The sequence below is a fragment of the Dasypus novemcinctus genome, chromosome 14 (assembly GCF_030445035.2).
Source record: "Dasypus novemcinctus isolate mDasNov1 chromosome 14, mDasNov1.1.hap2, whole genome shotgun sequence".
NCBI classification, from domain to species: Eukaryota; Metazoa; Chordata; class Mammalia; order Cingulata; family Dasypodidae; genus Dasypus; species Dasypus novemcinctus.
In genome coordinates this window covers 52,038,275-52,066,234 of record NC_080686.1, presented here as the reverse complement: position 1 = coordinate 52,066,234, position 27,960 = coordinate 52,038,275, and the positions used below count along the sequence as shown (strand labels likewise).

Genomic DNA, 27,960 nt, shown 5'->3' with positions numbered 1-27,960 from the left:
TAGTACAATGAAAACTTTCTACTTATGCTAATTAAAAATACTGTAATGTTATGGAAGGAGACTAATATTTACCTGAAGAAGAAACTTCAGTAAAACTTCCAGTTCTCCTATGGATTTTATAAAAACAATATGATCACGGCAACAAAAAATATAAAAATATAAGTCCACTTTTCTTCTTGAAAAAGATTCATTTACAAGCTTTTATTTTGACATAAATTTAAAGGTGGGAATTTAGAAAACACAAGCATTTCCGGGTAAGGTTGAAGACCCATTTGTTTGTTATCTTTCAACTTTTGTATTATAATTTTGGCAAATTCTTCTCCTTTGATGTCAGTGGTGTCTAGTAATTGTCTGACTTTTGAGGTCCTTGTGGGTTTGGTACTAATAAGTTCATAGTCTTCCTTCATGATCAAATCCCTGGAGAGAAGGGCATCTAGAGATTGGTTAAGGCAGGCTTCAGTCATCTGGTTCACAATGTCTTCCCTCTTACTTTGGATCCACAGAAGCGCTATACCAGTTTGCAGATATTCTGTAGAAGAGTAAGAGATGAACAGTTACAAATGCAAGGGCCAAAATATAGAAACAAGTGAAAAATACATGGAAAGGAAATAATAAGGCATAAAATCTAATTTTCCTAGGATTCTACTGACATGGAATACCAGTACTTTTGGGGATGCTATTAATTTTCAAGAAACATTCAGAAATTTGGGTCATCTTCCCCCTCTGTCTAGTCTTCCTATATGCTATAAATAATGGAATAAAAACCACTAAATTTTCTTTAGCTTTTTTTTTAAATATAAAAGATACCTACATATTTGTTCATTTAAGAAAACCTAAAACTGCAGCTTCAAAAACAGATTAAGTAAACTTCCCCTTAGCACTTGCTCCCTAGCCAGATGTCTTTTCTGGGATTGGAAGTACTTTCCTACTTAAGACTATATGTATGTATCATAATTAGGAAATATGGACAAATAAAATGTGTGGTATAAAAATATATTAAACATATATTTGGGGAGTAAATAGCATCATTTACAAAGTGTCTCATGGTAAAATTTTACCTGAATTTCCCTCAGCTGAGAGTAGATTTATTATTGCTGAAGAACAAGGGAGGGTCTTTTGATCACTTAGTGTAGCCCTTTGAGCTGCAGAAATGTGATTTACTGGACAGTGAAGTAGCACTGAAGAACCATCTTGAATTTTTCCTATAAAACACAACATTTTCATAAGGAGTAGACTATTTCTTAGCTAAAATACCAACATCTGGGTCATATGGAGAATAGGCTCCAATGTCTTTACTTTTCACTGCTAGTAAAGCTTGAAGGTTGTGCAGAAACCTAATCCCAGAAGTAAATATTTTTAGAATTAAAAAGGATTTATAACTGAGTGTTTTTACTATACTTCTGTCTGTGCTTGTCTGCCCTATGCAAATTATAAATAATGGAATTTTATTTCTCCACATATTCCTATATTTCTTCTTCTGTGTCTTCTTTCTCCTTCTACACTTAAAATGTCTCCTAAATCTGTATATGACAAGTTTATTTTTATACACTCCTTTGGCAATCCTATTCAACTGCAGGGCATCAATCATCACCTCTACTTCTTAAAACAAGTAATTAAATTTTCCATCTTCACTGAACCTCAGTTGTACATTTCCAACAACCCACTAGACATCACTGCTATATGCCCTGCTAGCACCTCAAACTTTAAAATATTAAAAATGTAATTATTCATCTTAACTTAATTCCTTTAATAGAACCAATGTTTGCCTAGTCACCTAGGTTTAACTACTTATTCAGGTTTTTCTTGATTTTTTCCTCTCTTCTCTTCTGAAAATGAGAAATTATAATCTATCAATGTGTCCTCCATAACACCTCTCACTCCACCATTCCCTTCTTTTACTCTGGATCAGCTCTCAAAACCTCTCACCTGTACTACAGTAAGTCTCTTAAGTGGTCTCCTTATCGAGAATGTCCTAAAGGGGAAATTTTTTATCATGTCACACTTTTGCCCAAAAATTTGCAATAGTTCTTCCTAACCATGTTTAAAAACAAGCCAGAACAGTTTACCTAAGTATTAGAATACATGATGATATGGCTTCAACCTACCTTTCTAATCTTATTTTCCTCCTTTGTCTTCTTTCATTAATCCCTTCACCAGCTAATCCAAACTACTCACTTTTCTCTGTACCTCTATGTTGTCCCCATTGCCTGGAATGCCCATTCTTTGTAATTATAGGTCCAACATTCAGCAAGAAATAATTTCTTCATGATGACAACATGGTATGGTGGGGTGACATGAGACTCTCTATCAAAAGACTCAACTTCAAGTCCTGGACCTGCCAGGTATTAGTTATATGATTCAGAAGGTTCTTGATCTATAAAATGAGGGGTATCTCCCTGACAAGGTGGCTGTGAGAGTGTTACTCTTCCTCTGTACTATCTATATCTCTCTTACACCATATCGCTTTCTATATTCATACTATAGTTACTTAGAAACATTTCTCCTCTTCCTTACAAGAGATGTTTTTGGTAATATTCCACTGCATCTAACATAATGCTTTTAATACTTAAATGCATTTGTTGAACATCCCACCACAAATATATCTTTAGACCCTGTCACCTTTTGAAAATCTGTTCTGCTTGCAAATGCAAGACAATTTCAACACAAGCCATGACTGCTTGCCAACAATATGATCTACAAAGGAAGAAAATGCAAAACTTGCAAGCCAATACTGCTTGGAAAATATACGTACTAGATAAAAAATCATTGTCTTGAGGAGCTGACAAGGACCTTGAGGTTTCAGAAGAACTACTAGTTTTATGGAGCAGAGAGGGTCCACATGATTCCTAAAGTGAGCAGAAAGTAGAGGATTTAAGGTTAATAAAAAAAAATCATTTAAATAGTTATACGGGTTTAACTTCTGAGAGTTCTTGCTTTTGGTTTACTACAAACCAAGAACCAAAACTCCTATTAATACAAACACATATATAAGATAATCAACAAAGATAAACATTTTACTTATCAACGCAAATGGAGATGAAGAAATAATTAAATATATTAGAAATCATTATTTTTTCAATATTTTCTACATGTTCTAAGAGGTACTGTCCAGTTGCTAGAACAGTGGGTAAAATATATGAAACCTGCCATCTGCTTACTTATTGGTTTAGAACAGGGGTTCTTAACAAGGGGTCCATGAGCTTGAATTGAAATAAAAAAAAAAAAATTACTCTTGTGGGGATGTGTTGGTGAGGGTGTGATATATTTATTAAATAATACACAGTGTAGTGGGACTTAGTAAGGGGTCTGTATTTTTCACTGGACTGGCAAAGGGGTCACGGAACAAAAAAGGTGAAGAACCCCTGGTTTAGAGCAAATGCCAGAAGTTCCCTCAAGATGGGGTGATGGGGAGGGAGAGAGGAACTATGGAAAAAACAATGGAGAATGTGGCTCCACTCTAGGCTCTGCCAGGGAATTACTGGATAATCTTGGAAAAGGCAATTAAACTTGGTTCTCAGGTTTTTTTGTATCTTATACCTATCTAAAAATATATCTACACAGGCTTATGGATCAAATGAGATAAGGTATGTAAAAGGAATAAAAAAACATGTATTGGTTTAATGTTGATTTTGAATTTGATGTATCTTTTTTACTCTGAAAATAACCAATGTGAACTAAGTCTGAATGAATACTACTACAGAAAATTTTCCCTTTGGGTAGCCACAAAAATGGCCTTTGCGTTTAACTTACTGTAAAAGGTTAGAACATCACAGATATGATAGCTATTTTGTATTTGAATAATGAGGCATAAATATAGTGATAGAAATATAATCAATGATTCACTTTTGTACCATCATGGTTAAAAAATAATTACAGGGACAGAAGTCAATGCCAAAGAAGTGGGGTCTGTGATTTGATAGGATGATGGTATGAACAATGAACAAAATTAGGAGAGCTGGTTTTTCAAGCTGGAAATTGCCACTGGCTATCCAACAAATCCTAAAACCTTTCCTGGCTTTAGTTTCAATCTATAAAAGAAGGGGTTAATGAAATAATAATAATAAATTTAAAAGATTGTATTATAAACAAAAATGCAGGAAGACTATGAAAAATTATTTTGTAATAACTAATTATTAATTTTTTTACCTCCTGTGGTCCATGATTTACAGGTACGTTCAGAGAAAACTCCTTTTTCTTCTTGTCTGACAAGTGAATATTACTTGACTTACCCTGTAGCTGGAATAAATATATATATTTTTTGAAATTGGAGGTGATTAGGAAGTTACAGAAGCAAAATACATTCTTTTAAATCATATTTTATAGGTTTATTCAAAAACAATGGCAATTTAAATATAAATCAGTTGAAGATATATTACTTAAAGTTAGAGACAGTATGAAATAGGAGAAAGAACTTTAGAGACAGAGACTTTGAATTCTTCCTCAGATTAACTGATTACCTTGAGCAAATTTTGATCTCTTAGAGTCTAAGGACTTCTGTCTATAAAAATGACTTCCTACACGCAGGAATGTTCTAGGGTTTAAATAAGGTAATGTATGTAAAGTATCAGTTACAAACTATGCTACTTAATAAATTTCAGTTGATGTGTCTATCAATAATTATTGAGCATTTACTATCTATCCAGGCATGGTGCTTATAAGTACTATTATTATTTTCATTTTATGGATAAAGTACTGAGGCTTAGTCTGAGTAAAGGAGGCAGTGTGCCATAATGGAAAGATGTGGGCCATGCATCCCATCATATCTGGTTTAGAATGGACCTTTGGCTAAAGACTTAATTTCATTTACTTGTCTACAAATTGGGCATAATAATATCTATTTTACAGAATTGTTGTAAGGATTAGAGGTAATGTATGCAAAAAGGCCCTAAGATTACACAGTAAACATTCAATAAGAAGCGGTTGTGGCTCAACTGATGGAGCGTCCGCCTACCATATGGAGGGTCCAGGGTTCTATACCCAGGGCCTCCTGACCTGTGTGGTGAGTGGGCCAACGCTCAGTGCTGACACACTCAAGGAGTGCTGTGCCACGTGGGGGTAACCCCTGTGTAGGGGAGCCCCACGCACAAGGAGTGCACCCTACAAGGAGAGCCAGCCTGCCTGAAAAAAGTGCAGACTGCCCTGGAGTGGCACCATGTGGCAAGATGATGCAATAAAAAAGCGACAAAGTTTCCCGGTGCTGCATGAAAAGAATGCAAGCAGACACAGAAGAACACACAGCGAATGGACAGAGAGAGCAGACAATGAGGGGGAAGGGGAGAGAAATAAATAAATCTTTAAAAATAACTAAAATTCAATAACTGGTAGCTATTATAAAAATAACTTATTTATATACTCTACTTTTGTATTAAAATCAGTAAGTGATTTTCTCCTGTCCTAAAGCCAGGCTTGGAAACCCATCAGTCTGCTTTTTTACCCCAGACCAACATATCAGCCACTCTAGAATTTTATAAACTAGTAGGTTTCATGACCAGCCCCTTTTTATTCATATTTATAACTGGTTACCCCATGACATGGGTAAGGAACTGTAGGAAGAAAAAAACTATCTTTTACTCATCCCAGCATATAATGCACCTAGTGTAGGACTTTGCACACAGCAGTTCAATAAATTTTTATGAAACATGTTTTTATAGGAACCTTTAAAATTGGATTTTAGATCTGTTTCTGCTATGTCAAGTTTTTTATTTTTTTAAAGATTTATTTATTTATTTCTCTCTTCTCTCCCCTTCCACCCCCACCCTGGTTGTCTGTTCTCTGTGTCTATTTGCTGTGTCTTCTTTGTCCGCTTCTGTTGTTGTCAGCAGCATGGGAATCTGTGTCTCTTTTTGTTGCGTCATCTTGCTCTGTCAGCTCTCCCTGTGTGTGGCGCCATTCCTGGGCAGGCTGCACTTTCTTTCGTGCTGGGCGGCTCTCCTTATGGGGCGCACTCCTTGTGCATGGGGGCTCCCCTATGCGGGGGACACCCCTGCGTGGCACGGCACTCCTTGTGCGCATCAGCACTGCGCATGGGCCAGTTCCACACGGGTCAAGGAGGCCTGGGGTTTGAACCGGCGACCTCCCATGTGGTAGACAGACGCCCTAACTACTGGGCCAAGTCCACCGCCTCAAGTTTTTTTTTGTGCTTATAAAATTTACCAAAATATTTCTGATAATACAATATCCTTGGATTAGTAACACAGTTTACCCTAACTGCACCTATAATTGAAATTATTCATAAACTGAGTCATTCCCTAGGAAGAAATGCATTGAAACAGTAAGGAAAAACCTCTTTTTGGTGTTGGTTTTACTATTTGAAGTGTAGGAAACATCACCTGTAGAAAGCTTGAATAATAAAAGCTGGGTCAAAGAACTGAAAAAAATGTAAGAAACTTAAAACTATTCATGCTAAATGGTGATCTTTGTTTTCAGAAATTTCTTTATAGAAAGTATTATGAAACTTGTATTTCTTGGCCCTGCAATTAGCTAGCTGTGTGAGGGTGTATGCAAGTGACTAACTTCCCTACATCTCAGTTATCTCATTTATAAAATGGAGATGATTTCTTGCCCTATCAGTTTCATGGAATTGAAACAAGGATTAAAAAAGAAGAAAAATTCCAAAAATTCTGAGTGAAAACAATATGGCAACTTAAAAACACTAAAGAAACTAATGTTATTTTCAAATGGCATTAAAGTATTTGCAAATATTCACTTTAAATTACTTTGTTTAATAAGCCAAAATTTCTTGTAAAAATTAGCAGTTGTAAATATAGACCATAATGCTTAAACTGTTTGGGAACAAAAGGGAAGTAGAACGGTTCTCTTCCACTTTATAACCAAGAAAGCAGACCCTTCTATCCCTCTTTGCTTGGATGAAGAGATAGTTGTGAGGAAAAAAAAAAAGGGAAGTGAAAAGAGAAAAGCAAAATGAAATTGTTATCAGAAGTTTATATCCATTGAGAAGTAGAGAAATTGAAATGTTCTGGAAAAGACTTAGAAGTCAGTGAAAAGTAATAAAAGAACAAAAACACAGCTCCCATTTGGTTCCTTCTGAAACTCAAGTACTAATATTGCCACCATCTATTTTTAGTTTGGCTAAGTGCAGTTGTTTCGTTCATGAACTTCTCTTTTTAGCCAAAGGTTATGTCAATAGATTTAGTGGTAAGTAAATAGGGGATCGTGCTTGGGCTATCCTCTGCTTGCAGCTCAAGAGTTGGCTAATTTACGGTTTTCATTATCATGTATCAGATGCAATTTAATAAGACCTGGCAAGTGATAAATTATACTTACTGTGTCCCTCAAGGACTGTTGTTGTTTTTAATCAACTTTTAGTAAAACCCTCCAATAATCATTCCCTTCAATTGTTCTGATCTATAAGACTGGATTGTGCATATAATGAAACTGTCCTTGGTTAATTTGTATAAACTGCTACTTAGGTCTATACAACATGGAGAGTTTAAGTGGGAAATCAAACAAATGATCAAAATATATGCATTTTAACCTCGATTATAAATAAAAAATTCTATAGCTTATCTTGTCAATAAATCTCAGAAAAGTCCAAATGCACTGAATAAAGAAAAGTATAAGAATTCAGACATCTATTACTCTGTAGGTATTGGTATTAAAACTGTAGGAAAATAGATATAAAGTGAAAAAAAATCTCTGAAGATTTAGGGTACTCATTGTACAAAACCAGCCTTCACTACATATTTAAATTTTTTATTTAAGAGCGTTCTGGAAAAGAATTTGAAATCTTAAGGTGGCCATTTGAATGAACAGGAAAATCTCTAGTGTCAAAAGATAGATTATATTTGTAATCTCTGGTAAACGCTCCTGCCCCAAACCTGTAGCCTATCTCTATGAAAAGTATGAAGATAAAAAAAAAAAACTAAATCAAACTAAAAATCTCCATGGTAATAGGCAATTCTTTAAATTTATAATTCCAGCATTTCATTCAGAAATTTACCTTTGTTTTCTTTAATTGAATAACAGCTTCAAGAAAAGTTAGCTCTTCAAATGTTCTCAGAACTGGTTCAAGTTCTATTAAACATTCTAAAGAAGGGAAAAAATTGAGTTCAGATTGCTTCTAAGCATTATATTAAAAAATATAAAGCTAACATTTAACTGATAAGACATCAAGTCAAACTGGTCACATTCCAGCTGTGTTATGAGCCTTTATTACTGGCAAAAGGTTAGACATATAGATCAATGGAAAAGAACTGAGAGGCTAAAAATAAATCCTTACAATTATGGTCAATTGATTTTGACCGAAATGCCAAAGTAAGAGGGGATAATATGGTCTTTAAAAAAAATGGTGCTTAGGATAATTGGAGATCTACATGCAAACAGATGAATTTAGACCCTTACCTCACACCACACATAAATATTAACTCAAAATGGATCAGAGAGCTAAAATCATAAAAATCTTAGAAGTAAACAAAAGAGAGTATCTTTGTGACCCTGGGTTAGGCAAAGAATTCTTAAATGTGACATCAAAAGCATGATCCATAGAAGAAAAACACTAATAAATTGGACTTCAAAAAATTTAAAAACTTGGGCAAAAACTTTGGCTTGAAAAGACAAGCCAAAGACTAGGAGAACATATTTTCAATCATATATCTGTTAAAAGAATATCTAGAATATATAAAGAACTGACAACTCAATAATAACACAAATAATATAATTTTAAAATGGGTAAAAGATTGGAATGGACATTTCACCAAAGTAGATACAAAGTTGGCTAATAAGCAAATGAAAAGATGTGCAACATCATCAGTTATTAAAGAAATGCAAATTGAAACTACAAGATCTCACTTTATACTCATTAAAATGACTATAATACAAAAGACAGATTATGAGTGCTGAAAAGCATGCAGAGAAACTGAAACAGTCATACATTGCTGGTGTGAATGTAAAATGATGAAGCCACTCTGGAAAACAGTTTGGCAGGTTTTTTTTTTAAAAGTTAAATATAAATTTACCGTGCAACCCAGGAATTCCATTCATAAGTATATACTCAAGAGATATAAAAACATATGTTTGCATAAAGATGAGCATGAATATCCATCCATGGCAGCATTGTTCATACTAGCCATAAAAGAGAAGCAATCCAAATTTTCATAAATTGGTGAATGGATTAACCCAATGCAATTTCTACATAATGGAATAAAATTCAGCAATAAAAAAAAAAACTACTGATCCATGCTACGACATGGATGAACCCCAAAAACATACTAGAAGAAGCTAACCACATATTGCTATGATTCTGTTTCTGTAAAATATCCTGCAAAGGCAACTCTAGAGACAGAAAATAGATAATTGGTTGCCTGGGACTGGGGGTGAGAACAGGTAGTGCCAGCAACTGGACATGAGAGATCTTTTGGGGGTGATGGAAATCTTCTAAAATTGGATTTTGGTGATGGTTGCACAGCTGTCAAATTACAAAAAAATTATCCAATTGTATACTGAAAATAGACTAATTTTATGGTATGTAAATTATACATCAATAAAGTTGTTGGAAAAAAAGAACCTTTGTTACCATTATTCTATTGTTATGCTACTTTGTAATTTAAGAAGCATATTATTTTAATAGTTGAACTCATTTTTAGAATTTTACTGGTCAATAATTTATTCTACAAATGTTTATTGAGCTTCCTTTTTCCTTTAATTAACCTATATTTATGGGAAAAAAAGGCAAAGGAAAGAAAAATATTGCTTTTAGTTTTAAAGCTCATTTCAGTGTTTGCAGTTGCTATAATTTCTTTTTGTTTTGAACATTTCATTCTTTTCATTTGGATTATTCAAAGGGAGGCACCTTATGCTGTTACTTTGATATTTAGGGGTCTCCTTATTGCATTTAAAAGATTACTTCAGACATACCAGATAGAATTACACGGTTTCCCATTTAGTCATATTGAGAGTCTCTTCCTTCAATACACTTAAATGTTTCCCTCTTATTGATCTTACCTGGCCCTCACTTTCACTTTCACATTCTCAGTGCCCACTTTTTAACCATTCCCACATTCAATAAAGCTGAGAGGCTGTTTAGAGGGTAGTGTGTTTATAAATCAATGACAATGCCCTACCACTGAAAATGGGCAGCTGTCTTAGGGGAAAAAAAAGTTCTTCCTCAATTAAAAACAAGCAAAAAACTCTGCCCACCACCACCAAGCAATATCTCAAAGGCTATCAATGAAAAATGTCCAAGCTAGTTAACAGTGCCTTCTAAGGACTGTGATCAATCTAGACATATATCCTGCAGTAGCAGTAATACTGATAAAATACTATTAGAATTCCCTTTATTATAAGTACAGAAACAGATATGCTAAGTAACTTGCCCAAATCTGAACCCAGGTCACAGGACTCCAGAGTGCGCGTGGAGTCAGTCAACTATCCACCAGACATCACTGCTTGGTATCAATAGGCACCTCACATGTATTTTTTCCAAAATGAAGCTCCTGATTCTCTTCCTCTTCAGACATGTTCCTCTCTGTTTTCTCCACCTCAGTAAATGGTGTCGACATCAGTTCAGCTGCCCAAGCCCCAGACTTATGTTATCCTGTTTCCTCCCTTTTCCCATGCCCATATGGTTCCATATGCTACCTCTGAAATATAACTTAGTATGGTCTATTTTTTTCTATCTCCAGAGTCATCAAGAATCTTGTATTCTTTTTGCTTCCACTTTTGTCTCCTCCCCTCAATTTTCCATACAGCATTGCAAGTGATTCTCTTAAACTGATTAAAACACATTAATGTTTTTGTCACCACAAAATATGGGAATGGATTTCCATTGCACTTGGAAGAAAATATAAACTTTCTACGATGATCAACAGCCTATTCCCTAGTTCTCCAAACTCTTCTCATTCCTTTCCTTTCTCACTCTATACTAGCCATATAGGCCCTCTCTTTGTTCCTTAAAAATATAAAATTCTTCCTAGTCTCAGGGCCTATGCAGTGCTGCTTTCTCTGCCTGAAATGCTCTTCCTCCAGCTTTTGAATGGCTGGCTCTTTTTCCAAACTTCAAATCTTTGCCCCTAAGAAAGGCCTTTTTTCACTTCCCTAAACTACTCTATTGCCTTACTCATGTCCGTCTAGCACTTACACAATCTGTATCTTGTTTGCTTTCTGTCTGCCTTCTCAATGAGAGTGTGAGCTCCAGGAAGTCAGGGTCTTAGATGGTCTTGTTCATTCTTCTGTTCCCAGTGCTCTTCCCAGTGATAGGCACACAATAAAAATTTGTCATTATCAGAGGATTTCCTAAGTCTTTTTAGGAATCCTCAATCCTGCTCTAGAAGTACTTACACAGTGATAAAGGAAAAGAGTAATGACAGTGAAAAAAGTGAAAGAAAAACTTGGAGCTAGTCACTTAACGTGTACTTTTTCAAGAAATAACTTATTCACAGTATATTAGCTATTTCTGTAATTCAAAAGGTCCAGATTAAAACTGTACACTCACTTAAGAAAGATGGTCTTTCATCTGGATTTTGTGCCCATCCACTTTCTATTAGAGAGATCATAAGCGCTCGATGAGGTATATCAAATGGCAAACTTTCTTCATTAGTGTCAGGTCGATGTCCCTGTGACACACTATACATAATCTGTAAAGGATTGGTGACTTCTGTCAAAAGATATTTTAAATTCATTAGAAATATAGTGTGACCCAGTATATTAAATGTATTCTAAACCAACCAAGTGGAAATGAGGAATACTTAAAACTTTAGTAATAAAATTTAACCTTCACTCCCATAAGAGGAATATATATCCCAGCTATTTCCTTATGACTTGCCTGCTTCCTATGGGAGAAGTTTATATCTTCACCTCATTAATTTTGGGCTTGAACATGTGATTTGCTTTTGCCAATGGTATGTGGGTAGAGCAGAGTGAAGCAGAACTGAGGAGAACCTAGCAGAACCAAAAAGGGCCACAGCAACTAAGATCGAAAAGTAAGTGAGAAATAAAAGTTTATTTGGTAAGCTACTGAGATTTTGGGGTTGTTACATGGCAGCTGGTCTCCACAATCCTAAAATAAAGGAAAAAAACCCAATATTCTCAAGGGATTAAAGAGAGTGTTTTTTTCCCCCCAATGTTTACTGATCTTTAAAGTAGTACCAGTTAAATTTACATACAATGAGTTTTATGGCTGGACTGGATCTGGGAAATAGATAAATCAAAACTCATTTTGCAGATGAAAAAAGTAGGACTGAGGGATTTAGTGGCTTGATCATAGAGCTAATTACTGTCAGAACAAGGATTAGAATTCAGATTTTTCTGATCCTTAATACAGTGCACTTTCCAAAATACCGTGGATTCTCAATTGATAAACTGATATTATAATGGTATATTTTCCATAAGATTAATGATAGGCAGATTTAAAATATGATTAACTTTAGATGGTTCCAAGTGTGGCCAATTAACATGATGTTATCTAGGATAATGAAGTCAAAGAACACTTACCTTCAAAAGGCTGTTTTCTAGATAAGACTTCCCAAGTGATAACTGCATAGCTGTTTAAGATAAAAATATTTGTATTATATATTATAAACTAACTTATCATAGTAAACTAAAATAGCACAATTTTTCAAAGCTGTCTGTAGAGATGTCACTTTTGAAATTGATAAGGTAATGAAACACTATATAAAGAATTGTCATATCTAACCAAGATGATGAATACTTACATATGATTTCCTTTGAAAGGGAATTTATCCTTATGTGATAAATCAGAGAATTACTGTAATAAGAGCTGGAAGTTCCATGCAAGGATAACTTGTTGGGGATGAGTTAAAAGTCATTCTTGAAAACCTAGATAAGTTATGTCCTCGAATTTCAAGATTCTATTTTTCAGACAAAATAAAAAGACTGTCTCTTTTTTGTGGTCAAAGTACTGTCTTCTCTGGAAGTGAAAATATTCTATGATTTAAATTTAGTTGCCAGTGTTCTGGTTAACCTACAGAGAATTTATATTTGGGATAAATGAATAAATAGGACATAGAGATTTTGCGGCAACCCCCAAATTAACTGTGCATTCAAAATAGGACACATGGAACCAGTTAGGTGCCAACACCTTGTTTTGGAGGGTGAGTGAGGATTACAGAGGAAATTCCCACCCAAATCAATGAAATAATAGTTCCTCATTTTCCCTGACAGGGATAAACAACCTAATTAAACATATAATTTTCTGGTAGAGAAATTTTCTGGTATCTCATTCATTTCAAAGAATCTTCATTTTTTACCAAGTTAATTATGTAGCAAAGACAGCGAAAAGCTATTTTAAGGGTCCACAAAATATGTTCAGTGTAAATGTAGTATGTATGATTTCATTTTCATGATCACATTTAAAGAGACAAGTGAAAATTATACATGAAGTAAATGCCCCCATTCCCTAATCCTACGCATTACAAATTACCATCTTCCTTTTCTCATGTATCAAGAAACATTTTATGCTATTGCTGCTTTATGTAGTGTATATGGTCTGCATCTGAAATGTGAAACCATGATCTTAAAAATACATTGATATGTTGTAGAAAAGATTAGCACATATAAAATATGTATGAGTTTATTTTTCTAACAATGTGTAGATATCAGAGACTGAAAGGTTGAACAGGATGAGAAACTTAAAGCTAAAATATTAGGAATCGCTTCCCCCTCCCAGCAAAGGCACATATGATAAAAAGCCCTCTAATATTATAAATTGATGCAACAATAAAGATACGCTTTAACATTTTTTCAAGGATGTAAACGTTGCTTAATGGTAGGCATATATCATTAAAAAATATTAAACACTGCAGCCTCTAATTTATTTTTACCATGCTTCTCTTAGAAGAATAAAAATCACTTTAAAATATAGTTTTAAAATTCTGGTTGATTAAGCTTGGTTTTCAGATAAGGTTAACTCTGAGTGAAAGCAACTTACTATACCTATATATATCATGCTTGACACTGGCCCTTGATTTTTGTCCAGGTTCGTAGTTTTCAGGTGGCATATAAATAATTGTCCCTCCTTCTGGTGCAGATTTGCTACCTCGTGACTGTGATAGGGACATCATACGCCATTTTGATAAACCAAAATCTGCAATCTATAAGGGAAAAGAATGAAAAATTTTCCTCTTTTAAAAAAGTCTAAGAATTGTCTGACTTTGTATACATTCACTATATTTAGATATCATTCCCGAGGAAATGTTATATATTAATATTTTATTTCCGTATATCCTATCCATAGCACTAAGCCCAATAACCTTAGAAGCATTAATACTGACTTGAAGTTTAGTACAACATTACAAATTTTTAAAGGGAGACTAAATTTTGAAAAATTAAAGAGAAGTAGTTTTTGCCGTATATTCTGAATGAACATAGACACAGAACATTTTTCGTTTTTTGACAAGCAGTTTTATAGTATTTACTTTTCAAATTCACCTATGCCTCACAATCTGCTAAACCTACTCACATTTGATGTGAATATCACTGGCCATGGTTTACAATTTAGGTGTATATGTTCTTATTTATAATGCCCTAAAACCAGTATCCTTAAATTCTAAAATAAGCAAAATTCCAATACAGTTCATTATTATATGATTTATGCCTAGCACTTAACAGAATCATATCTGTTGGCAACAGAATATTTAGCATTTGGAGTATATGTATGTTAATGAGTGCCTAAGGAATTATCAGGGATAAACATTCAGCACTTTTGATGAATCTCTTACAGTTTTACTTCAGTTGTAAATCTTTTGCAGATATAATGTGGTATCTTATAACTACCTAAATAGTGAAAAGATTCCTTATCTTTTAAAAATGGAAGATAATGTAAGGACAGAAACAATATTTAATGAGCAAAGGGGTAAGCTTTAAAGATACTTAATTTAAATTATTTGGACCTTAATACTGCATTATTTAGAAATCAACCAATCTTTCATAAATCATTATAATAAAAAGGAGTATGTCTAAGAAAAAAAATTTAAAAGCACTGGGGGAAAACAAAGGTCAATACATTAAGATCCAAGCTGGAACGATCTTGAAGTGCAGTATATTACAGTGGTTAAGAATATGGGCTTTGGATTTATATTACAATTCTACCATTTAAGTAGCTGCATGATCTTCAGTAAGTTGTTTAATTTCTTTGTGCCTCAGATTACCCTTCTGTAAAGAGGGGATAATTATAGTATCTACATCATAGGGTTGCAACGAGGGAACTAAATGAGTTATTCTAAGTAAGGCACTTAGAAAAATATCTGGCACATAATAAGTGATCCATAAATGTCAGTTACTAGTATTAATCTTTTGTGTTCAGGAATAAATCTTTAAGGTTGCTCTTATTCATAGTAGTGACAAGACATGTTTCATGTCTTTACAGCACTTTTGGGTGATATTAAGACTCTGAAGATGGGATATCCCACTTAATTCTACTTGCCACTGCAAACTGTTCCTCCAACCTATCTTCTAAAAGCAACAACAGTATTTCAGTTGCACATTTTCCAGGATAATAAGCATTACTATAGGTGTCACAGTAAAAAAATGTTTAAAATATGGGGGGGGGTCTCACCTTATACCTGAACCATAACTTGCAAACATTTGGGTAAACTCTTGGCATGAATGCACTATTAGAGAAAAATGTATACCTGAACTTGCTTTGTCATGTGCTCCTTTGAGTTCACCTAAGATCCTCATCTTTGTGTTTTCAAACCTGGCCTAGAAACATTCCTAATCAGGATTCCCTCAACTAGTTGGTTTAGTTTGGGTTTTACAATGAGCCATCCCTCTCAAGAATGTTCTCTGTTTCAAACTGTACCACGAAAGAAATTATTCATTAAGTCTGGATCTTTAACAGATGAAAGGAAAGAAAGGGTTTGGGAGTGAAGAATGGGATGGGAGGAATAGGAATATGATTTCTTCTGGGTATTGATAAAGGTATTATTCTAAAGTGAAGACAGAGAATAGGAACTTTCCAATTCTACATGTAAACTTAACATGTATTTCCAACGTAAACAAAAATTTTGTTTTAAATTAAAAAGCTGATAAAAATATTTAAGAAAATGAAAACACACTACTCATAAGAATCATACAGAATCCCATCACCCTAATGAAACTGTGATTTTCATTTACATATATTATCCATGTCTATGTAACTATTTGTAGAGTTGCCACTTCTGAGTTGCCATTCAGAAGTTGTGAAGCATCACCTTTAAGTATTCCGGTTTCCCCACAAGACTGAAAGAATTGCCGAGAATAGCAGATATAGGGTAAGTGCTTTCATGTATTTTCCTTTCAAAGAAGTCTATCACTGATTCATCTGTATCTAAAGTGAACTTATAGACACTTTATCCACACACACAAAAATAACCAAGTTGAATGAAATCTTAAAGTAGACTAATGTTGCCTTAGTGAGTTCATGGGCAGTTTCTTTTCTCAGTCTATACTCATTCTCTGGGAGATCTCAAGTACTCTCCTGGTCTTGAGCACCATCTTTATGATGAAAACATTCAAATTTATATGTCCAGTCCATTGCTCCTCTGTATTCTGAATCCTTTATCTAACTGCCTATTTGATATCTCTACCTAGATATCTAATACACCATTTCAAACTTAGTATTTCAAAATCTGAATCCCTGATCTTCCCCTTTAAATCTGCTCCATCCACAGTCTTCATCATCTTAATTACAATTCTATCTTTCAGAATTCTCAGCCCCAAAAGATTGGAGTCATCCTCTTTCTCACATCCAAATCCCATCTTCCAAGAAACCCTGTTGATTCTTCCTTCAAAACAACTGGACTCTGACCATGTCTCACCACAATCACTGCTATCTCTAGTCTAAGCCACCATCATTTCTTACCAGCACATTACTCCTGCAGACTCCTATCTCTCTCTAGTCTTGCTACCCTATAGGCAATTCTCAACAGCAACCAGAGTGAGTCTTTAAAAACATGAGTCAGATCATATTCTTCTCACTTCCTGTCAAAGTCAATTTCTTTTTAATGGCATTACACACTTTGACCCTAGTTGCTTTGCTAACCTTAACTTCTATTACTTCTTTCTTCACTCACTGTTCCAGCACTTTTGCTGTTTCTTGGGTTTTTATATTGGCTCTTCTCTCTGCTAGAAAAACTCAACTCCCTTACCTCCTTTAAGTTTTTGTCCAAATATCACCTTTCTAATGATGCTTATTCTGAATACTTTTAGGAGGTACCAGGACATTGTACATATGAAGCAGGCCGTCAACGACTACGCTACACCCACTCCCTGATCACCTTTTGAATATTATATCCTTTCTCCAACAAGACCTACTGAGCCCTCTCATTACCCTGCTCTAGTTTTTCTTTGTTTCATTGCTCTTATTTATTTCTAACACACTATGTGTGTTTGTTTGTCTATTTTTCTATTGTTTATTATCTGTACAAGATACCAAAAGGGCAGGGATCTTGGCTTGTTTTGTTTGCTGATTCTCAAATGGCTTAGACAATGCCTAGTACACAGTAGTTCCTCCACAAATTTTACTGAATAAAGGAATGACCACCTTCATATCCTTTTAAAAAAAAAATTCTTTTTTCATTTCATTTTTGGAAAATATTACTAAGGTCAAAGAGTAGGACTAAAACAGTTTGTATATTATAAAACATTTTAATGTATTTTAATAACATTAAACACACTTGACTATGAAGTTACCAGGCCTAAGTATACCAGAAGATCTGGAATTCACCTATATGTTCATTCAACAAAGATTTATTATTGCTTCTCTATGGCCATGTGCTAAGAATGTGGCAGTTAACAAAAGACTAAATTACTGTCTTTATGGAGATTATATTTTAATCAGGAGATATGGTCAAGAAACATATTAATAAATACATGTTATATCTGATGGTAAAAAATACTATGGAGAAGCATAAATCAAAGTCCGAGGACAAACAGGAATAGGGGGTGGTGGTCAGGAAAAGTTACTCTAAGAGACTGAAGGTGAGAATACCTGGGGAAGCATTTAAGCGAGGACTTCCATGATATTCTTATGGACAAAATGGAGAAATGCAGGCTCTATGATAGCACTTTTAGGAGTATTCCAAACAAAATGAATGACTATTCCCCAAAAGCCATGATTAATAAAAAGACTGATATTGACCTGGAGGTAGGTCTTAGTGACATGTTCTCCTCTGTATAAGTTAATATTTAATCATGATTTGAAGATACAAAGAAACTACCTAATTAAATTTGAAGATGACACAAAACAGTGAGAGAAAGTAAAAACCCTTGGACCACTGAAATAACATTTCAAAAGGTCTTGAGAGACTGAAGTGGTCATGCAAATCTAGCAAAATATCAGATGATATCTGGAAAATATTCTGTAAAGTACCTGATAAAGAAATGGTGCTTAAGCAAAAATATATCCCCAAAAAAGGAACTTCTCAGGGCGTTTGGAATAGTTTGATGATTCTTCCCAAAGAGAGAAGACCATTAAATAACATATTCAGGACTAGGGGAAGGACACTCCCATTCAATTCTACATTTATCAGACTACACCAAGAGTATTTTTTGCTCAGTTAAACAAACACAGACATCTAAATAGCACCAGGATTAGAATTCATTTAATTAGGAAATTGGTTGAAGAAATCAAGGATGCTTATCAGGGCAAATCCCAGGTGTATGTGAGGGAGGGGCAGGGTCATAGCTATATTCAAATGTTGGAAGTGCTATCAAATAAAAGTGGGATTAGACATATATAGTCACAAAGGGCTGAACTAGGACCGGCATGTAGAAGCACCAGGTAACAAATTTTGACTGATCATATAAGAAAATGTCACAGCTATTCAAAGATTGATGTTAAGACTTCCCTGTCCCTGGTAACTGCCTTGGGAGGTGAGAGACAGCTGTAGTAAGGAGTCAGTGGATTAGATGACCGTTATGGTACTTCTAAGTATATGGTTATATAACTGATGTAATAGAGTCGGTCCTATTTTCAGCATTAGTGAGGCAACAGCCTGATGTCTTCCCCCACTCCCAATTTAATCTAGGGAAAGGAAATGTCTTCATTAGCTTTTTCTCACATTTTTAAAAATTAACTTTCATATTATTTCAATTTCCCTGTATTAATTCTTTGAACATTTTTGAAGCTTATAATAATCTGTTTATGTATATTATTCCAGGAAGTACAGCAAAAATATATATCTATATAAATAACATACATTGCATATAGTATTAAATACTTAAGCAATTACTTTTTTATTTGCTGTCAACAATTCAATTAAGGATAAGTGCGAAATCACGATTACATCTGGTGCTACATTTAGGCACCCAAGTTTCACATCTTATATAAAAATTTAACTCCAAATGGATCATAGACTTATATGTAAAATGCAAAATTATAAAACTTTAAAATATAACATAGAAGAAACTCTTTGGGACCTAGGGATTGAAGAAGGATTCTTTGACAGAACACCAAAAGCATGATCCATGAAGAAAATATTGATAAATTGGGCTTCACTGAAATTAAAAACTTTTGCTCTGTAATAGACCCTATTAAAAAAGACAAAAAGGCATTCTACACACTGGAAGAAAATATTTATAAACTACCTATATGATGAAGGACTCACATCTAGAATATATAAAGAACTCTCAAAACTCAACTCTAAAAAACCAAATAATCCAATTAGAAAATGAACTTAAGCCATGATTTCACTGAAAAGGATACTTCAATGACAAACATATGAAAAGATGTTGAACATCATTAAAAATGATGGAAATGCAAATAAAACCATGGTGATATATCACTATATACTTATTAAAACAGCTAAAATAAAAAATAGTGACAATACCAAATGCTGGTAAACATGCAGAAAGGCTGGATCTCTCAAATTGCAGATGTTATAAAATGGTACAGCACACCTGGAAAACAGTTTGGCTCTTTCTCAAAAAACTAAACTTACCCTGACTACAAAACCTAGCAATTTAGCTCCTGGGCATTAATCCCAGAGGAAATAAAACCTATGTACATATAACAACCAGTACATGATTGCTCATAGCAGTTTGATTTGTAATAGCCAAAACTTCAAACCAACTAAAATGTCCCTCAATAGGTCCAACAAACTGTGGTACAACCATACTATGGAATACTATGCGGCAAACTACTGATACACACAAGCTGGATGGTTCTCAGTGGCATTATGCTGAACAAAGCCAATCTCAAAATATCATCTACTACACGATTCCATTTACATAACACTCTCAACATAACAAAATCATAGAGTTGGAAAACAGATTAGTAGTTGTCAGGGGGTAGGGATGATGAAGGGTAGAGTGGGAGGTGTCACTAAAAGGAGTAGCACATGGGAAATCTTTGTAGTAACTGAACAACTCTGAATCTTGATGGCTGTAGTGGTTACACAAATCTACATACATGGTAAAATCACAAACAGCAATACATATGTATCATACCAACGTTACAATTGTACCAATGTTACTGGTATTGAAATTGTACTATAATTATATAAGATGTATCTTTGGGGAAACTGGGTGAAGGGCAAGCAGGACATCTGTAAATCTTTGCACTTCCTGTGAATTTATAATAATTTCAAAGTAAACATTTTAAAAAGTATTCTTAATTTAAGTAAGAAACAGAATAACTTTGTATTTTGTACCATACTTTTAACTCTATAGTATAAGAATAACTAAGTCACTGTAGCAGCAGGGAAAAGAGGTATTGAAGACTAGAATTAAGGGATACAGAAAAGGGAGAGATATTAAATTGGCTACGTGGAAGAAGTAACCAAAATTCTTTTTAAAATTATTAAACAGAAGGCTTTGGATTACTTTTTTAAAATGTAGCTACCTTAACATGAAATTCATTATCCAATAAGATGTTTTGAGTCTTCAAGTCATGATGAAGTAAAGGAGGATTCATATTGTGCAGATAATTTACACCCAGTGCAATTTCATGGAGAATACGAAACCTCAATGGCCAAGCAACATCAGGATATTCAGTTTTCTTTATATACATGAAAAAAAAAACAAAAATCAAAATTAGTGGCCAGATTTCATTACATTTTACACCAAGAAAATTAAATATTCCATGAGGAAAAACAGTACAAACTAAGACAAAAACAAACTCATTTTTATAACAGTATTTTTATTACTTAACATTCCTGTATTACACTTTTCTCACATTTTTACTGAAAATAATATAACTTTATAGTACTTATATTTCTTTTTGGTTTATACTGGTAATGCAGCAAGATGGTACTGGATCTTATTTCTTCAACTGATACAGTTTTCAGTTATTTTGTATCTGTAAAATTCCCTGACATATACTTACACTTACACCTCCCCTTCCTGTTCTATAGCTTATGTCAAGTAACTTGTATTTTTTCTAGTACATACCAAATTACTCTTTCAAAATTTATATGTCTATTAATACAAAACCATATTTTAATCTATTGTAATAACTATTGCATCATTCAAAATGACCACATTAAACTTATTTCCTAATATTATCTCAGACTTTTAATCATACAAATAATTTATCTGCATACCATCGTGAAAAAGTAGACTTTCAAAGTGCTGTTTTGTTAAGCAGACACATTGTAAACATAATGTTTTATAATTCCTGGTACTTCCAAGTTAATATTCACCTAAGTTTCTTTAAAATAAATATTTTCTGAACATGAAAAGTTAATGTAGTTTCCCATACTTAGAAAAATCTGACAACGTGGGAAGACTGACAATGAATACTCAGGCACCATGCCACTGGGTATGTTTTTCAAAATGCTATGAAAACATCTTCTATTGAAAGCTCAAGACTGTTCTTGAGAACTTTTTTTTTCACAAATGGGTCAACTTTCAGTTCTATGATGGCAGAGGAAGTGGTTCAAAATACCTTACATGGTTTACATTATAATTTTTTTCAGCAATATTCTATGGCTTGTGTGTAGGGTTTCCCACCCTAAATAATACAATTATAGGAAATCAAAAGGAACGTAAAACACTACTGTTGAACATTATTCCTCTGGCACACACAAACCTCCATCCTTGAGAAACTGAATCTTTTAAACTGTAAGAAAGTAATCTTTTCTGAAAACTATGCAGTTTAAAGTAGTAACCAGGTGTCTCTGCTTCACTATAATGTATTACACTGAGACTTTTGATCATTGAGAGAAACACAGAGAAGAGCTCATGCTATATATTATGAGTCCTATTAGGTGTTAGCAATCCCCCTGGAGGAGGCTCTAGAATTTCCAATGGACTCCAAAATGGGGTGCCAGAGTACCTAGTCAGGTATGGGAAAGATATGGTTTCTACTTGTATTCATTTTTCAAAAGCAGAAACAGTGCTTTATTAATATACAGACTGACACTAGTTAATTTACTCTGTCCTTGTTTGAGATGGTCACATGTGATAAACAGAATGCAAGGTATTCTGAAACAAAGAGGAGGCAACTCCATGAGTGGCTGACAAAGGCACCCACTCTCCCTAATTCACTTGCATAGTACTTTGATGTATTATAATTTAGGAGTGTCCAGTAATAGGAGTTTACAGATTGTATTGCCCAATTTCAGTTGAACCAATCATCACAAAATGGACCAAGTGGGTTAAAAGATTTCTTGAGAGAAGTGGGAAATTGGAAATAATAATGTAAGCTTAGGTAAACAGCAATAAATGAATACACTAATTTTGTGGATAAATAACTCCAAATTGAATTACAGATAGGATGTACAATCAAAGCCAGAGTAACCAGTACCTTGAGGAAAAAAGGTAAATAGCTATAAAGCTACTACTGGAAAGGCCAGTGTATCTGGTACTCCACAAATGGATTTATTTGGTCTGTTAATTCAGAATTTTATGAACTGATATTAGAAATATTTAATTTAATCCTAGATAGTCTGTAACATAAAATATATCTGGCTTAACTCATAGTGGATTATATAGTATACCGATTTTATTTTTTCTCTCTTTCTTACTCCTGTGTGGATATGCATGTGGATGTTGGAATTCATTGTAAACCTTAGGAACCTAAGCAAAATGATCTAGGCTCCTTAAAATAGAGGGCCTGATTCCACAGTATTTTCACCAACACAAAAGCCTTAAAGGTGAGATTTTATACTGCAATTGTTTTTCATTATTCTTGTTTCAATTCATCGATACATCCCCAAATAATCAGATCCAATATAAAACCAAAGTATTAAAGGGCCTGAATAACAGAACAGGTAATTGAAGTCACTGAAAATGTAGAATACTTACCCTATGTAGGAGTTCATTTAATGATCCATTTGGCATGTATTCAGTAACTATTCCCAAAAATTCAGGCTCAATGCAAATTCCCAAAATAGGAAGAATGTAACTAAATCTAGCTTTGTGTAAAATTTCAGCTTCTCTCAAGACATCATTTCTTTCACTAAGGAAAGAAAATGCATAATTATTTTAATTAGTGAAAAATATACAATTATCATGCTTAAAGGATTACAAGCCATTTTTTTAATCAATTGCCCACATGACCTCATATAAATTATATAACTTCTCTGTTTCTTAGTGTTGTCATTTAAAACAGGAATAATACCTATCCTCTATATTAGTAAAGGCTACTTTGGGAAATGGTAAATTGTTTAATATGGATTGGGATATACAAGAGAGTATGCAAAAAGAACTGAAGGCAATGATGGTAGTTGAGGCTATATCTTAGAGCCTTAAAATCAAGCTAGGGTGCTTGCAGTTTGTTAGTTACTGAGTTGTCACTGAAAGTTTTTTTGAGCAGGGGTGTGACATCAGTAGAACAAACTTTTAGAATGCTTAACTTTGCAGCAGGATGTAGCATCAGCAGAAAGAGTCAAAATTTGAAAGTAAGATGTTAAGAGATTTTAATACTGGTAAAGATGTGAAGCAAAGAAAGCCTAAAATTATAAAGGTAGCAGTGGAAAGAAAAACACTACCTGAATAAAATGTCCAAGTAGTGATAATGGAATGGAATTGGGGATGTCATCAGTTTTTACCCTGAATGACTGGATGATGGTGACAGCAGTAACAGAAATAGAAATGTCTCAAGGAAAAGCCTATTAGGTAAGTGGTGATGATTACTTGGCTCTTAAACCACCCAACTTCTGGATTAATGAATGGCTGTTGAAATAAGAAGAGCAACAGACATTCCAGAACAGACAATGAAGCCTGCTTAAAAAACAAGCAACCAATCGCAAAACAAAACAAAAAGGATCTGAGATGTATATGTATGTGTATTTCGAAAATGAAGATTTATAAGACAGCATACAGTGAAAAGCTTATTTTCTTTTTCTGTCTTTCAAGACACTGAACACCCTGAGGTAACCAATCATGTCACTTTGTGAGACCTGTTTTAATCGAACCTATATTCCCTTAATTGAAAAAGTTCTTTACTTGTATCAAGAGATGTGAGCAAACAAGCCTATTTTCGTGTGTAACTCCTTTCCAGGAAAATATACAGGATGAACTAGATTACTGGATAATGAGAAAGACCCATATGTTGGGCTGCTGAAGTCTCAGTAAGACTTAACATAATTTTTCCTCCTCCCATTGAGAGTATGATGTATTCTTCCATCTTCTATGACTAGGTTATGTGTCAGACACTTTATATGCACTGACACCTTCAAAACAACCCTTTAAAGTTGGTTTCATTATACCCCTTTATATATGAGGGCACAGAGGCTAAGATAAATTAATAATTTTCAAATGGCTATGCAAAGTTTAAGTGGCTGGGTTAGAACCAGATTTGAATTTCAATCATGGAACTCCAAAGCCTGCGTTCTTTCAACCTTTCTACTCTGTCTGTTCCCCGCCCGCCCCCATCCCCCTCCCCCATGCTACTGCTTGATTAGAGAAGAATGTTCTTGAAGTTAGATTTCGGGAAGACTGAGAAAACAGAGTAAGCCAAGATATGTAAAAAACACTTTAATCTACTTTGAAAATTTAAAATATAGTTTCTACAAACATGTCACCAAAATTAATCAACTCATATTTCAGTCAAAAAATGGTCATGTTGTCTACAGGGTATTTGAACAATCAATCAGATTCATCTATTCATAGAGGGCGGGTGGGGTGATTGCCGGGGAAGGTCTTCCTCACTTATGAAGAATGACGCCCCAGTCACTAAAACAAGAACATGTAACATGAACATAAATCTTTTTGTTTTGTGTTGATCTCAAAGAACAGTTTAAACATTATCCATGCCAGAGCCCAAGTACATGTATTTATTAGTCCCACTTTGTAAGTGAAGAAATGGACACCTTGTGAGTCAACTGGGTAGCTCAGCCCTAAACTCAGGTTACATAAACACTGCCCCAATGTTAACATCTTAGGTAACAAAGAGAAGAAAAGAAAGGGGTGTGGTAATGCCAGAGTGGGCTAGAGGTGTATTTCACTTGCCTTTAAGGCTACTTTGAAGACAGAATTAATTTCCTACCCAATTTAGTGAAGACTTTTAGACTATGAGAATTGTGTAATGAGTAATGAAGGAGAACAGTCCCCCTTCTCCCTTGACTCTTTTCCTCCAATTGGCACAAAGCTTAGATAAATTAAAACCTTGAGAAACAGCATTCAAAAAGGGAGAAGGACCAACATGTTTAAAAGTATCTAATGGGCCCACCAGTGCTAAATTTTGATATAGTATTTGTATAATTGGTTCTAAAATATATCTGACCAACTACTACCCTTCAAAGTTGACTGCATGTACACACTTGCCCAACATTTGCTCCACAGAATTCAAGGTCAGGGTAAACAGACACCACAACCTGTATATCACTGGACCTGGTTATAGCATACAAAGAGTGGGCACACTCTCCAGGGGTGTTCAAGTCTACTATGAGATCTAGCATCCCAAACCTGATAGTGAGACACAGTAAAGAAAAGTCACAGGCAGATCCAAGTCCAAGAACACCCACAGGGCTGAAAGCTGAGGAATGTATGATATTGGATACTAACCACTTCTTTCCAATCAGGCCTCTGGTAAGAGGTATTCTGACTTTAGATACAGGGCACAGGAGACTGCTGCTCTCATGAATGTTAACTCAATGAGAACTGGAGGCAGGGCCTTGTTAGATCCCTACAGAAGGACAGAACACAAACCTAGTGACCAGACCTTCTGACTAATACATCCTGTCACAGGTTTGCAGTATGATCGTAGCTTCTCTGAAAAGAGAAACTAATGCTAGCCTTCCCTTGAAACAAAAACACTGCCCTAATTTTTTTTTTCTGGCATCCTCTTTGGCCACTCAACAGTCTTCTAATTCAGTTCATTGTTAGTGCAAAAATAATATACATTTCCTCTGGGTGCAGTCTTCCACTTTAGAGTGAGAGGAAAAATTAAACTGTTGAGTATGATATTTAAACTTTCATGACCACAAAAAACAAAACAAAAACCCCAGACCTCTAAACATCCCAGACTTTAAAGCAGCGCTGTCCAATAGAAATATAATGCCAGCCACATGTAACTTAAAATATTCTAGCCACAGGAGCATAAGAAGTAAAAGGACCGCCATATCCTGCCATAACCCACTTAATGGACTGGGGAAGAAAGTAAACTACAGTGTAAACTATAATCCATATAGTACAGCAGTGCTCCAAAATGTATTCACCAAATGCAATGAATGTGCCACAAGAATGAAAGAGGTCGTTGATGGGGGGGGGGGGGGGGGTGTATATGGGAACCTCTTGTATTTTTCAATGTAACATTTTTGTGATCTATGTATCTTTAAAAAAGACAATAAAATTTTTTTAAAAAGAAGTAAAAGGATATAGGTGATATGAATTTTGATAATACCTTTTATTTAACCAAATACATAAAAATTATCATTCAACACGTAGCCGACAGAAAATACTAATGAGATATTTTAAATTCTTTTTTTCGAGTAACTCCTCAAAATCCGTGTGTATTCTACACTTAACAGTACATTTCAATGAGGGCCGACGCAATTAAAGTGCTCAAAACTTGCGGTAGCTAAAACCTACCTATTGGAGTACAGGGCAGCTCTAGAGCCTACTTAACAACAACAAAGCAAACAAAACCACACTCACTCTAAAAGCACACATCAATTCAATAAACAGGGCACTTAGAATTGGGCTCTGATTACTGGATTTTGGTAAATGAGAGAGATTTTGGCAAATTCTACGCGAAATATATATGTATGTATTAAACTACAATAAAAAATAAACTTAAAAAGGAGGAATTAGGGAGGGCAGAAGAGAAAGGGCAGTGACTACAAAACCTGAGCAGAGGAGTCCAATTTGCTGCTTCCCCAGAGAAGCGAGTACCCGCCACCATGCCAGCCCCAAATCTTGAACCACCTAGACTGACGAGGGGTGGCCGACCCGCAGCTCGGCCGTCCGCTCGTCCCGGGCAAGTGTCTGCGGAGAAGGGGCGCAGCGGCCTTCGGGGTGCTCCCGGGAACGGCGGTGGCTCCTTACCTGTCGAGCAGCGGCGTGTGGATGTGCAGGTGCTTCACGGCCACCTGCACGCGCCAGTCGGAGTGGCGGGCCGAGGACACGGTGCCCGACGCGCCGCGGCTCAGGTAGCACAGGTCGGCGAGCTTCTGGTAGGGAATGGTGGGCAGGGCGCTGCAGATGGCCTCGCCGTTCATGGTCGCGGGCGGCGTGGGCGCTCCGGGCAGGCTGGTCGCCGCGGCTCGGCCCCGGGGTTCCCGCGGCCCGGCGGCCAGCGCTCGGTCCTTCCTGCCCCGGACACTACGTCTCCAGGCCGCGCATTGTCCGCGCGGCCCGCGCCAGCCGCCGCCGGGCCCCGCGCCGCCGGCTGCCCTTCCGGAGCCGGAGCGGACTCGTCTTTTCTGGAGAGCGGGGTCAGCTCGGCGCACCTTGCGGAGGACAGGCTTCCTCTCCCGGGCGGCTTCCTCCCCGGCGCGCCGCGCCACTGGGGCCGGAGCCGGGCTCCTCCTCCCAGAACTTCTTAGGCGACGTCAGCGGCGGCCAGTGCGGCCGAGAGAGGGCAGCCTTCCCGGGCACGCTCCCGCCGCGGCCTCGGGC

At 35.6% G+C, this 27,960-nt stretch overlaps 1 protein-coding gene and 1 long non-coding RNA gene across 3 annotated transcripts in view; one reads left to right on the top strand and one right to left on the bottom strand.

The window, feature by feature from the left end:
• Positions 1 to 17,502, top strand: part of LOC131273277 (uncharacterized) — a 152,511-nt gene extending 135,009 nt beyond the window's left edge. Inside the window, exons 2-3 of the long non-coding RNA XR_009180448.2 lie at positions 16,123 to 16,226; positions 17,164 to 17,502. This is a non-coding gene — a long non-coding RNA (uncharacterized lncRNA). The remainder of the gene's footprint in view (positions 1 to 16,122; positions 16,227 to 17,163) is intronic.
• On the bottom strand, positions 4 to 27,560 carry RIPK2 (receptor interacting serine/threonine kinase 2). 2 transcript variants are annotated; one of them, XM_004474743.5, is made up of 11 exons: positions 27,388 to 27,560; positions 23,203 to 23,356; positions 20,798 to 20,953; positions 13,909 to 14,066; positions 12,448 to 12,497; positions 11,450 to 11,611; positions 7,961 to 8,046; positions 4,147 to 4,236; positions 2,753 to 2,846; positions 1,059 to 1,202; positions 4 to 529 (listed from the first exon to the last, which is right to left on the bottom strand). In XM_004474743.5, exons 1-11 carry the CDS (start codon positions 27,558 to 27,560, stop codon positions 192 to 194), a joined length of 1,605 nt encoding a protein of 534 aa, XP_004474800.1. In that variant the 3' UTR covers positions 4 to 191. The 2 variants fall into 2 exon arrangements, with proteins under 2 accessions (XP_004474800.1, XP_004474801.1); XM_004474744.5 differs by lacking the exon at positions 1,059 to 1,202.
• Positions 27,561 to 27,960: the final 400 nt, after the last annotated feature.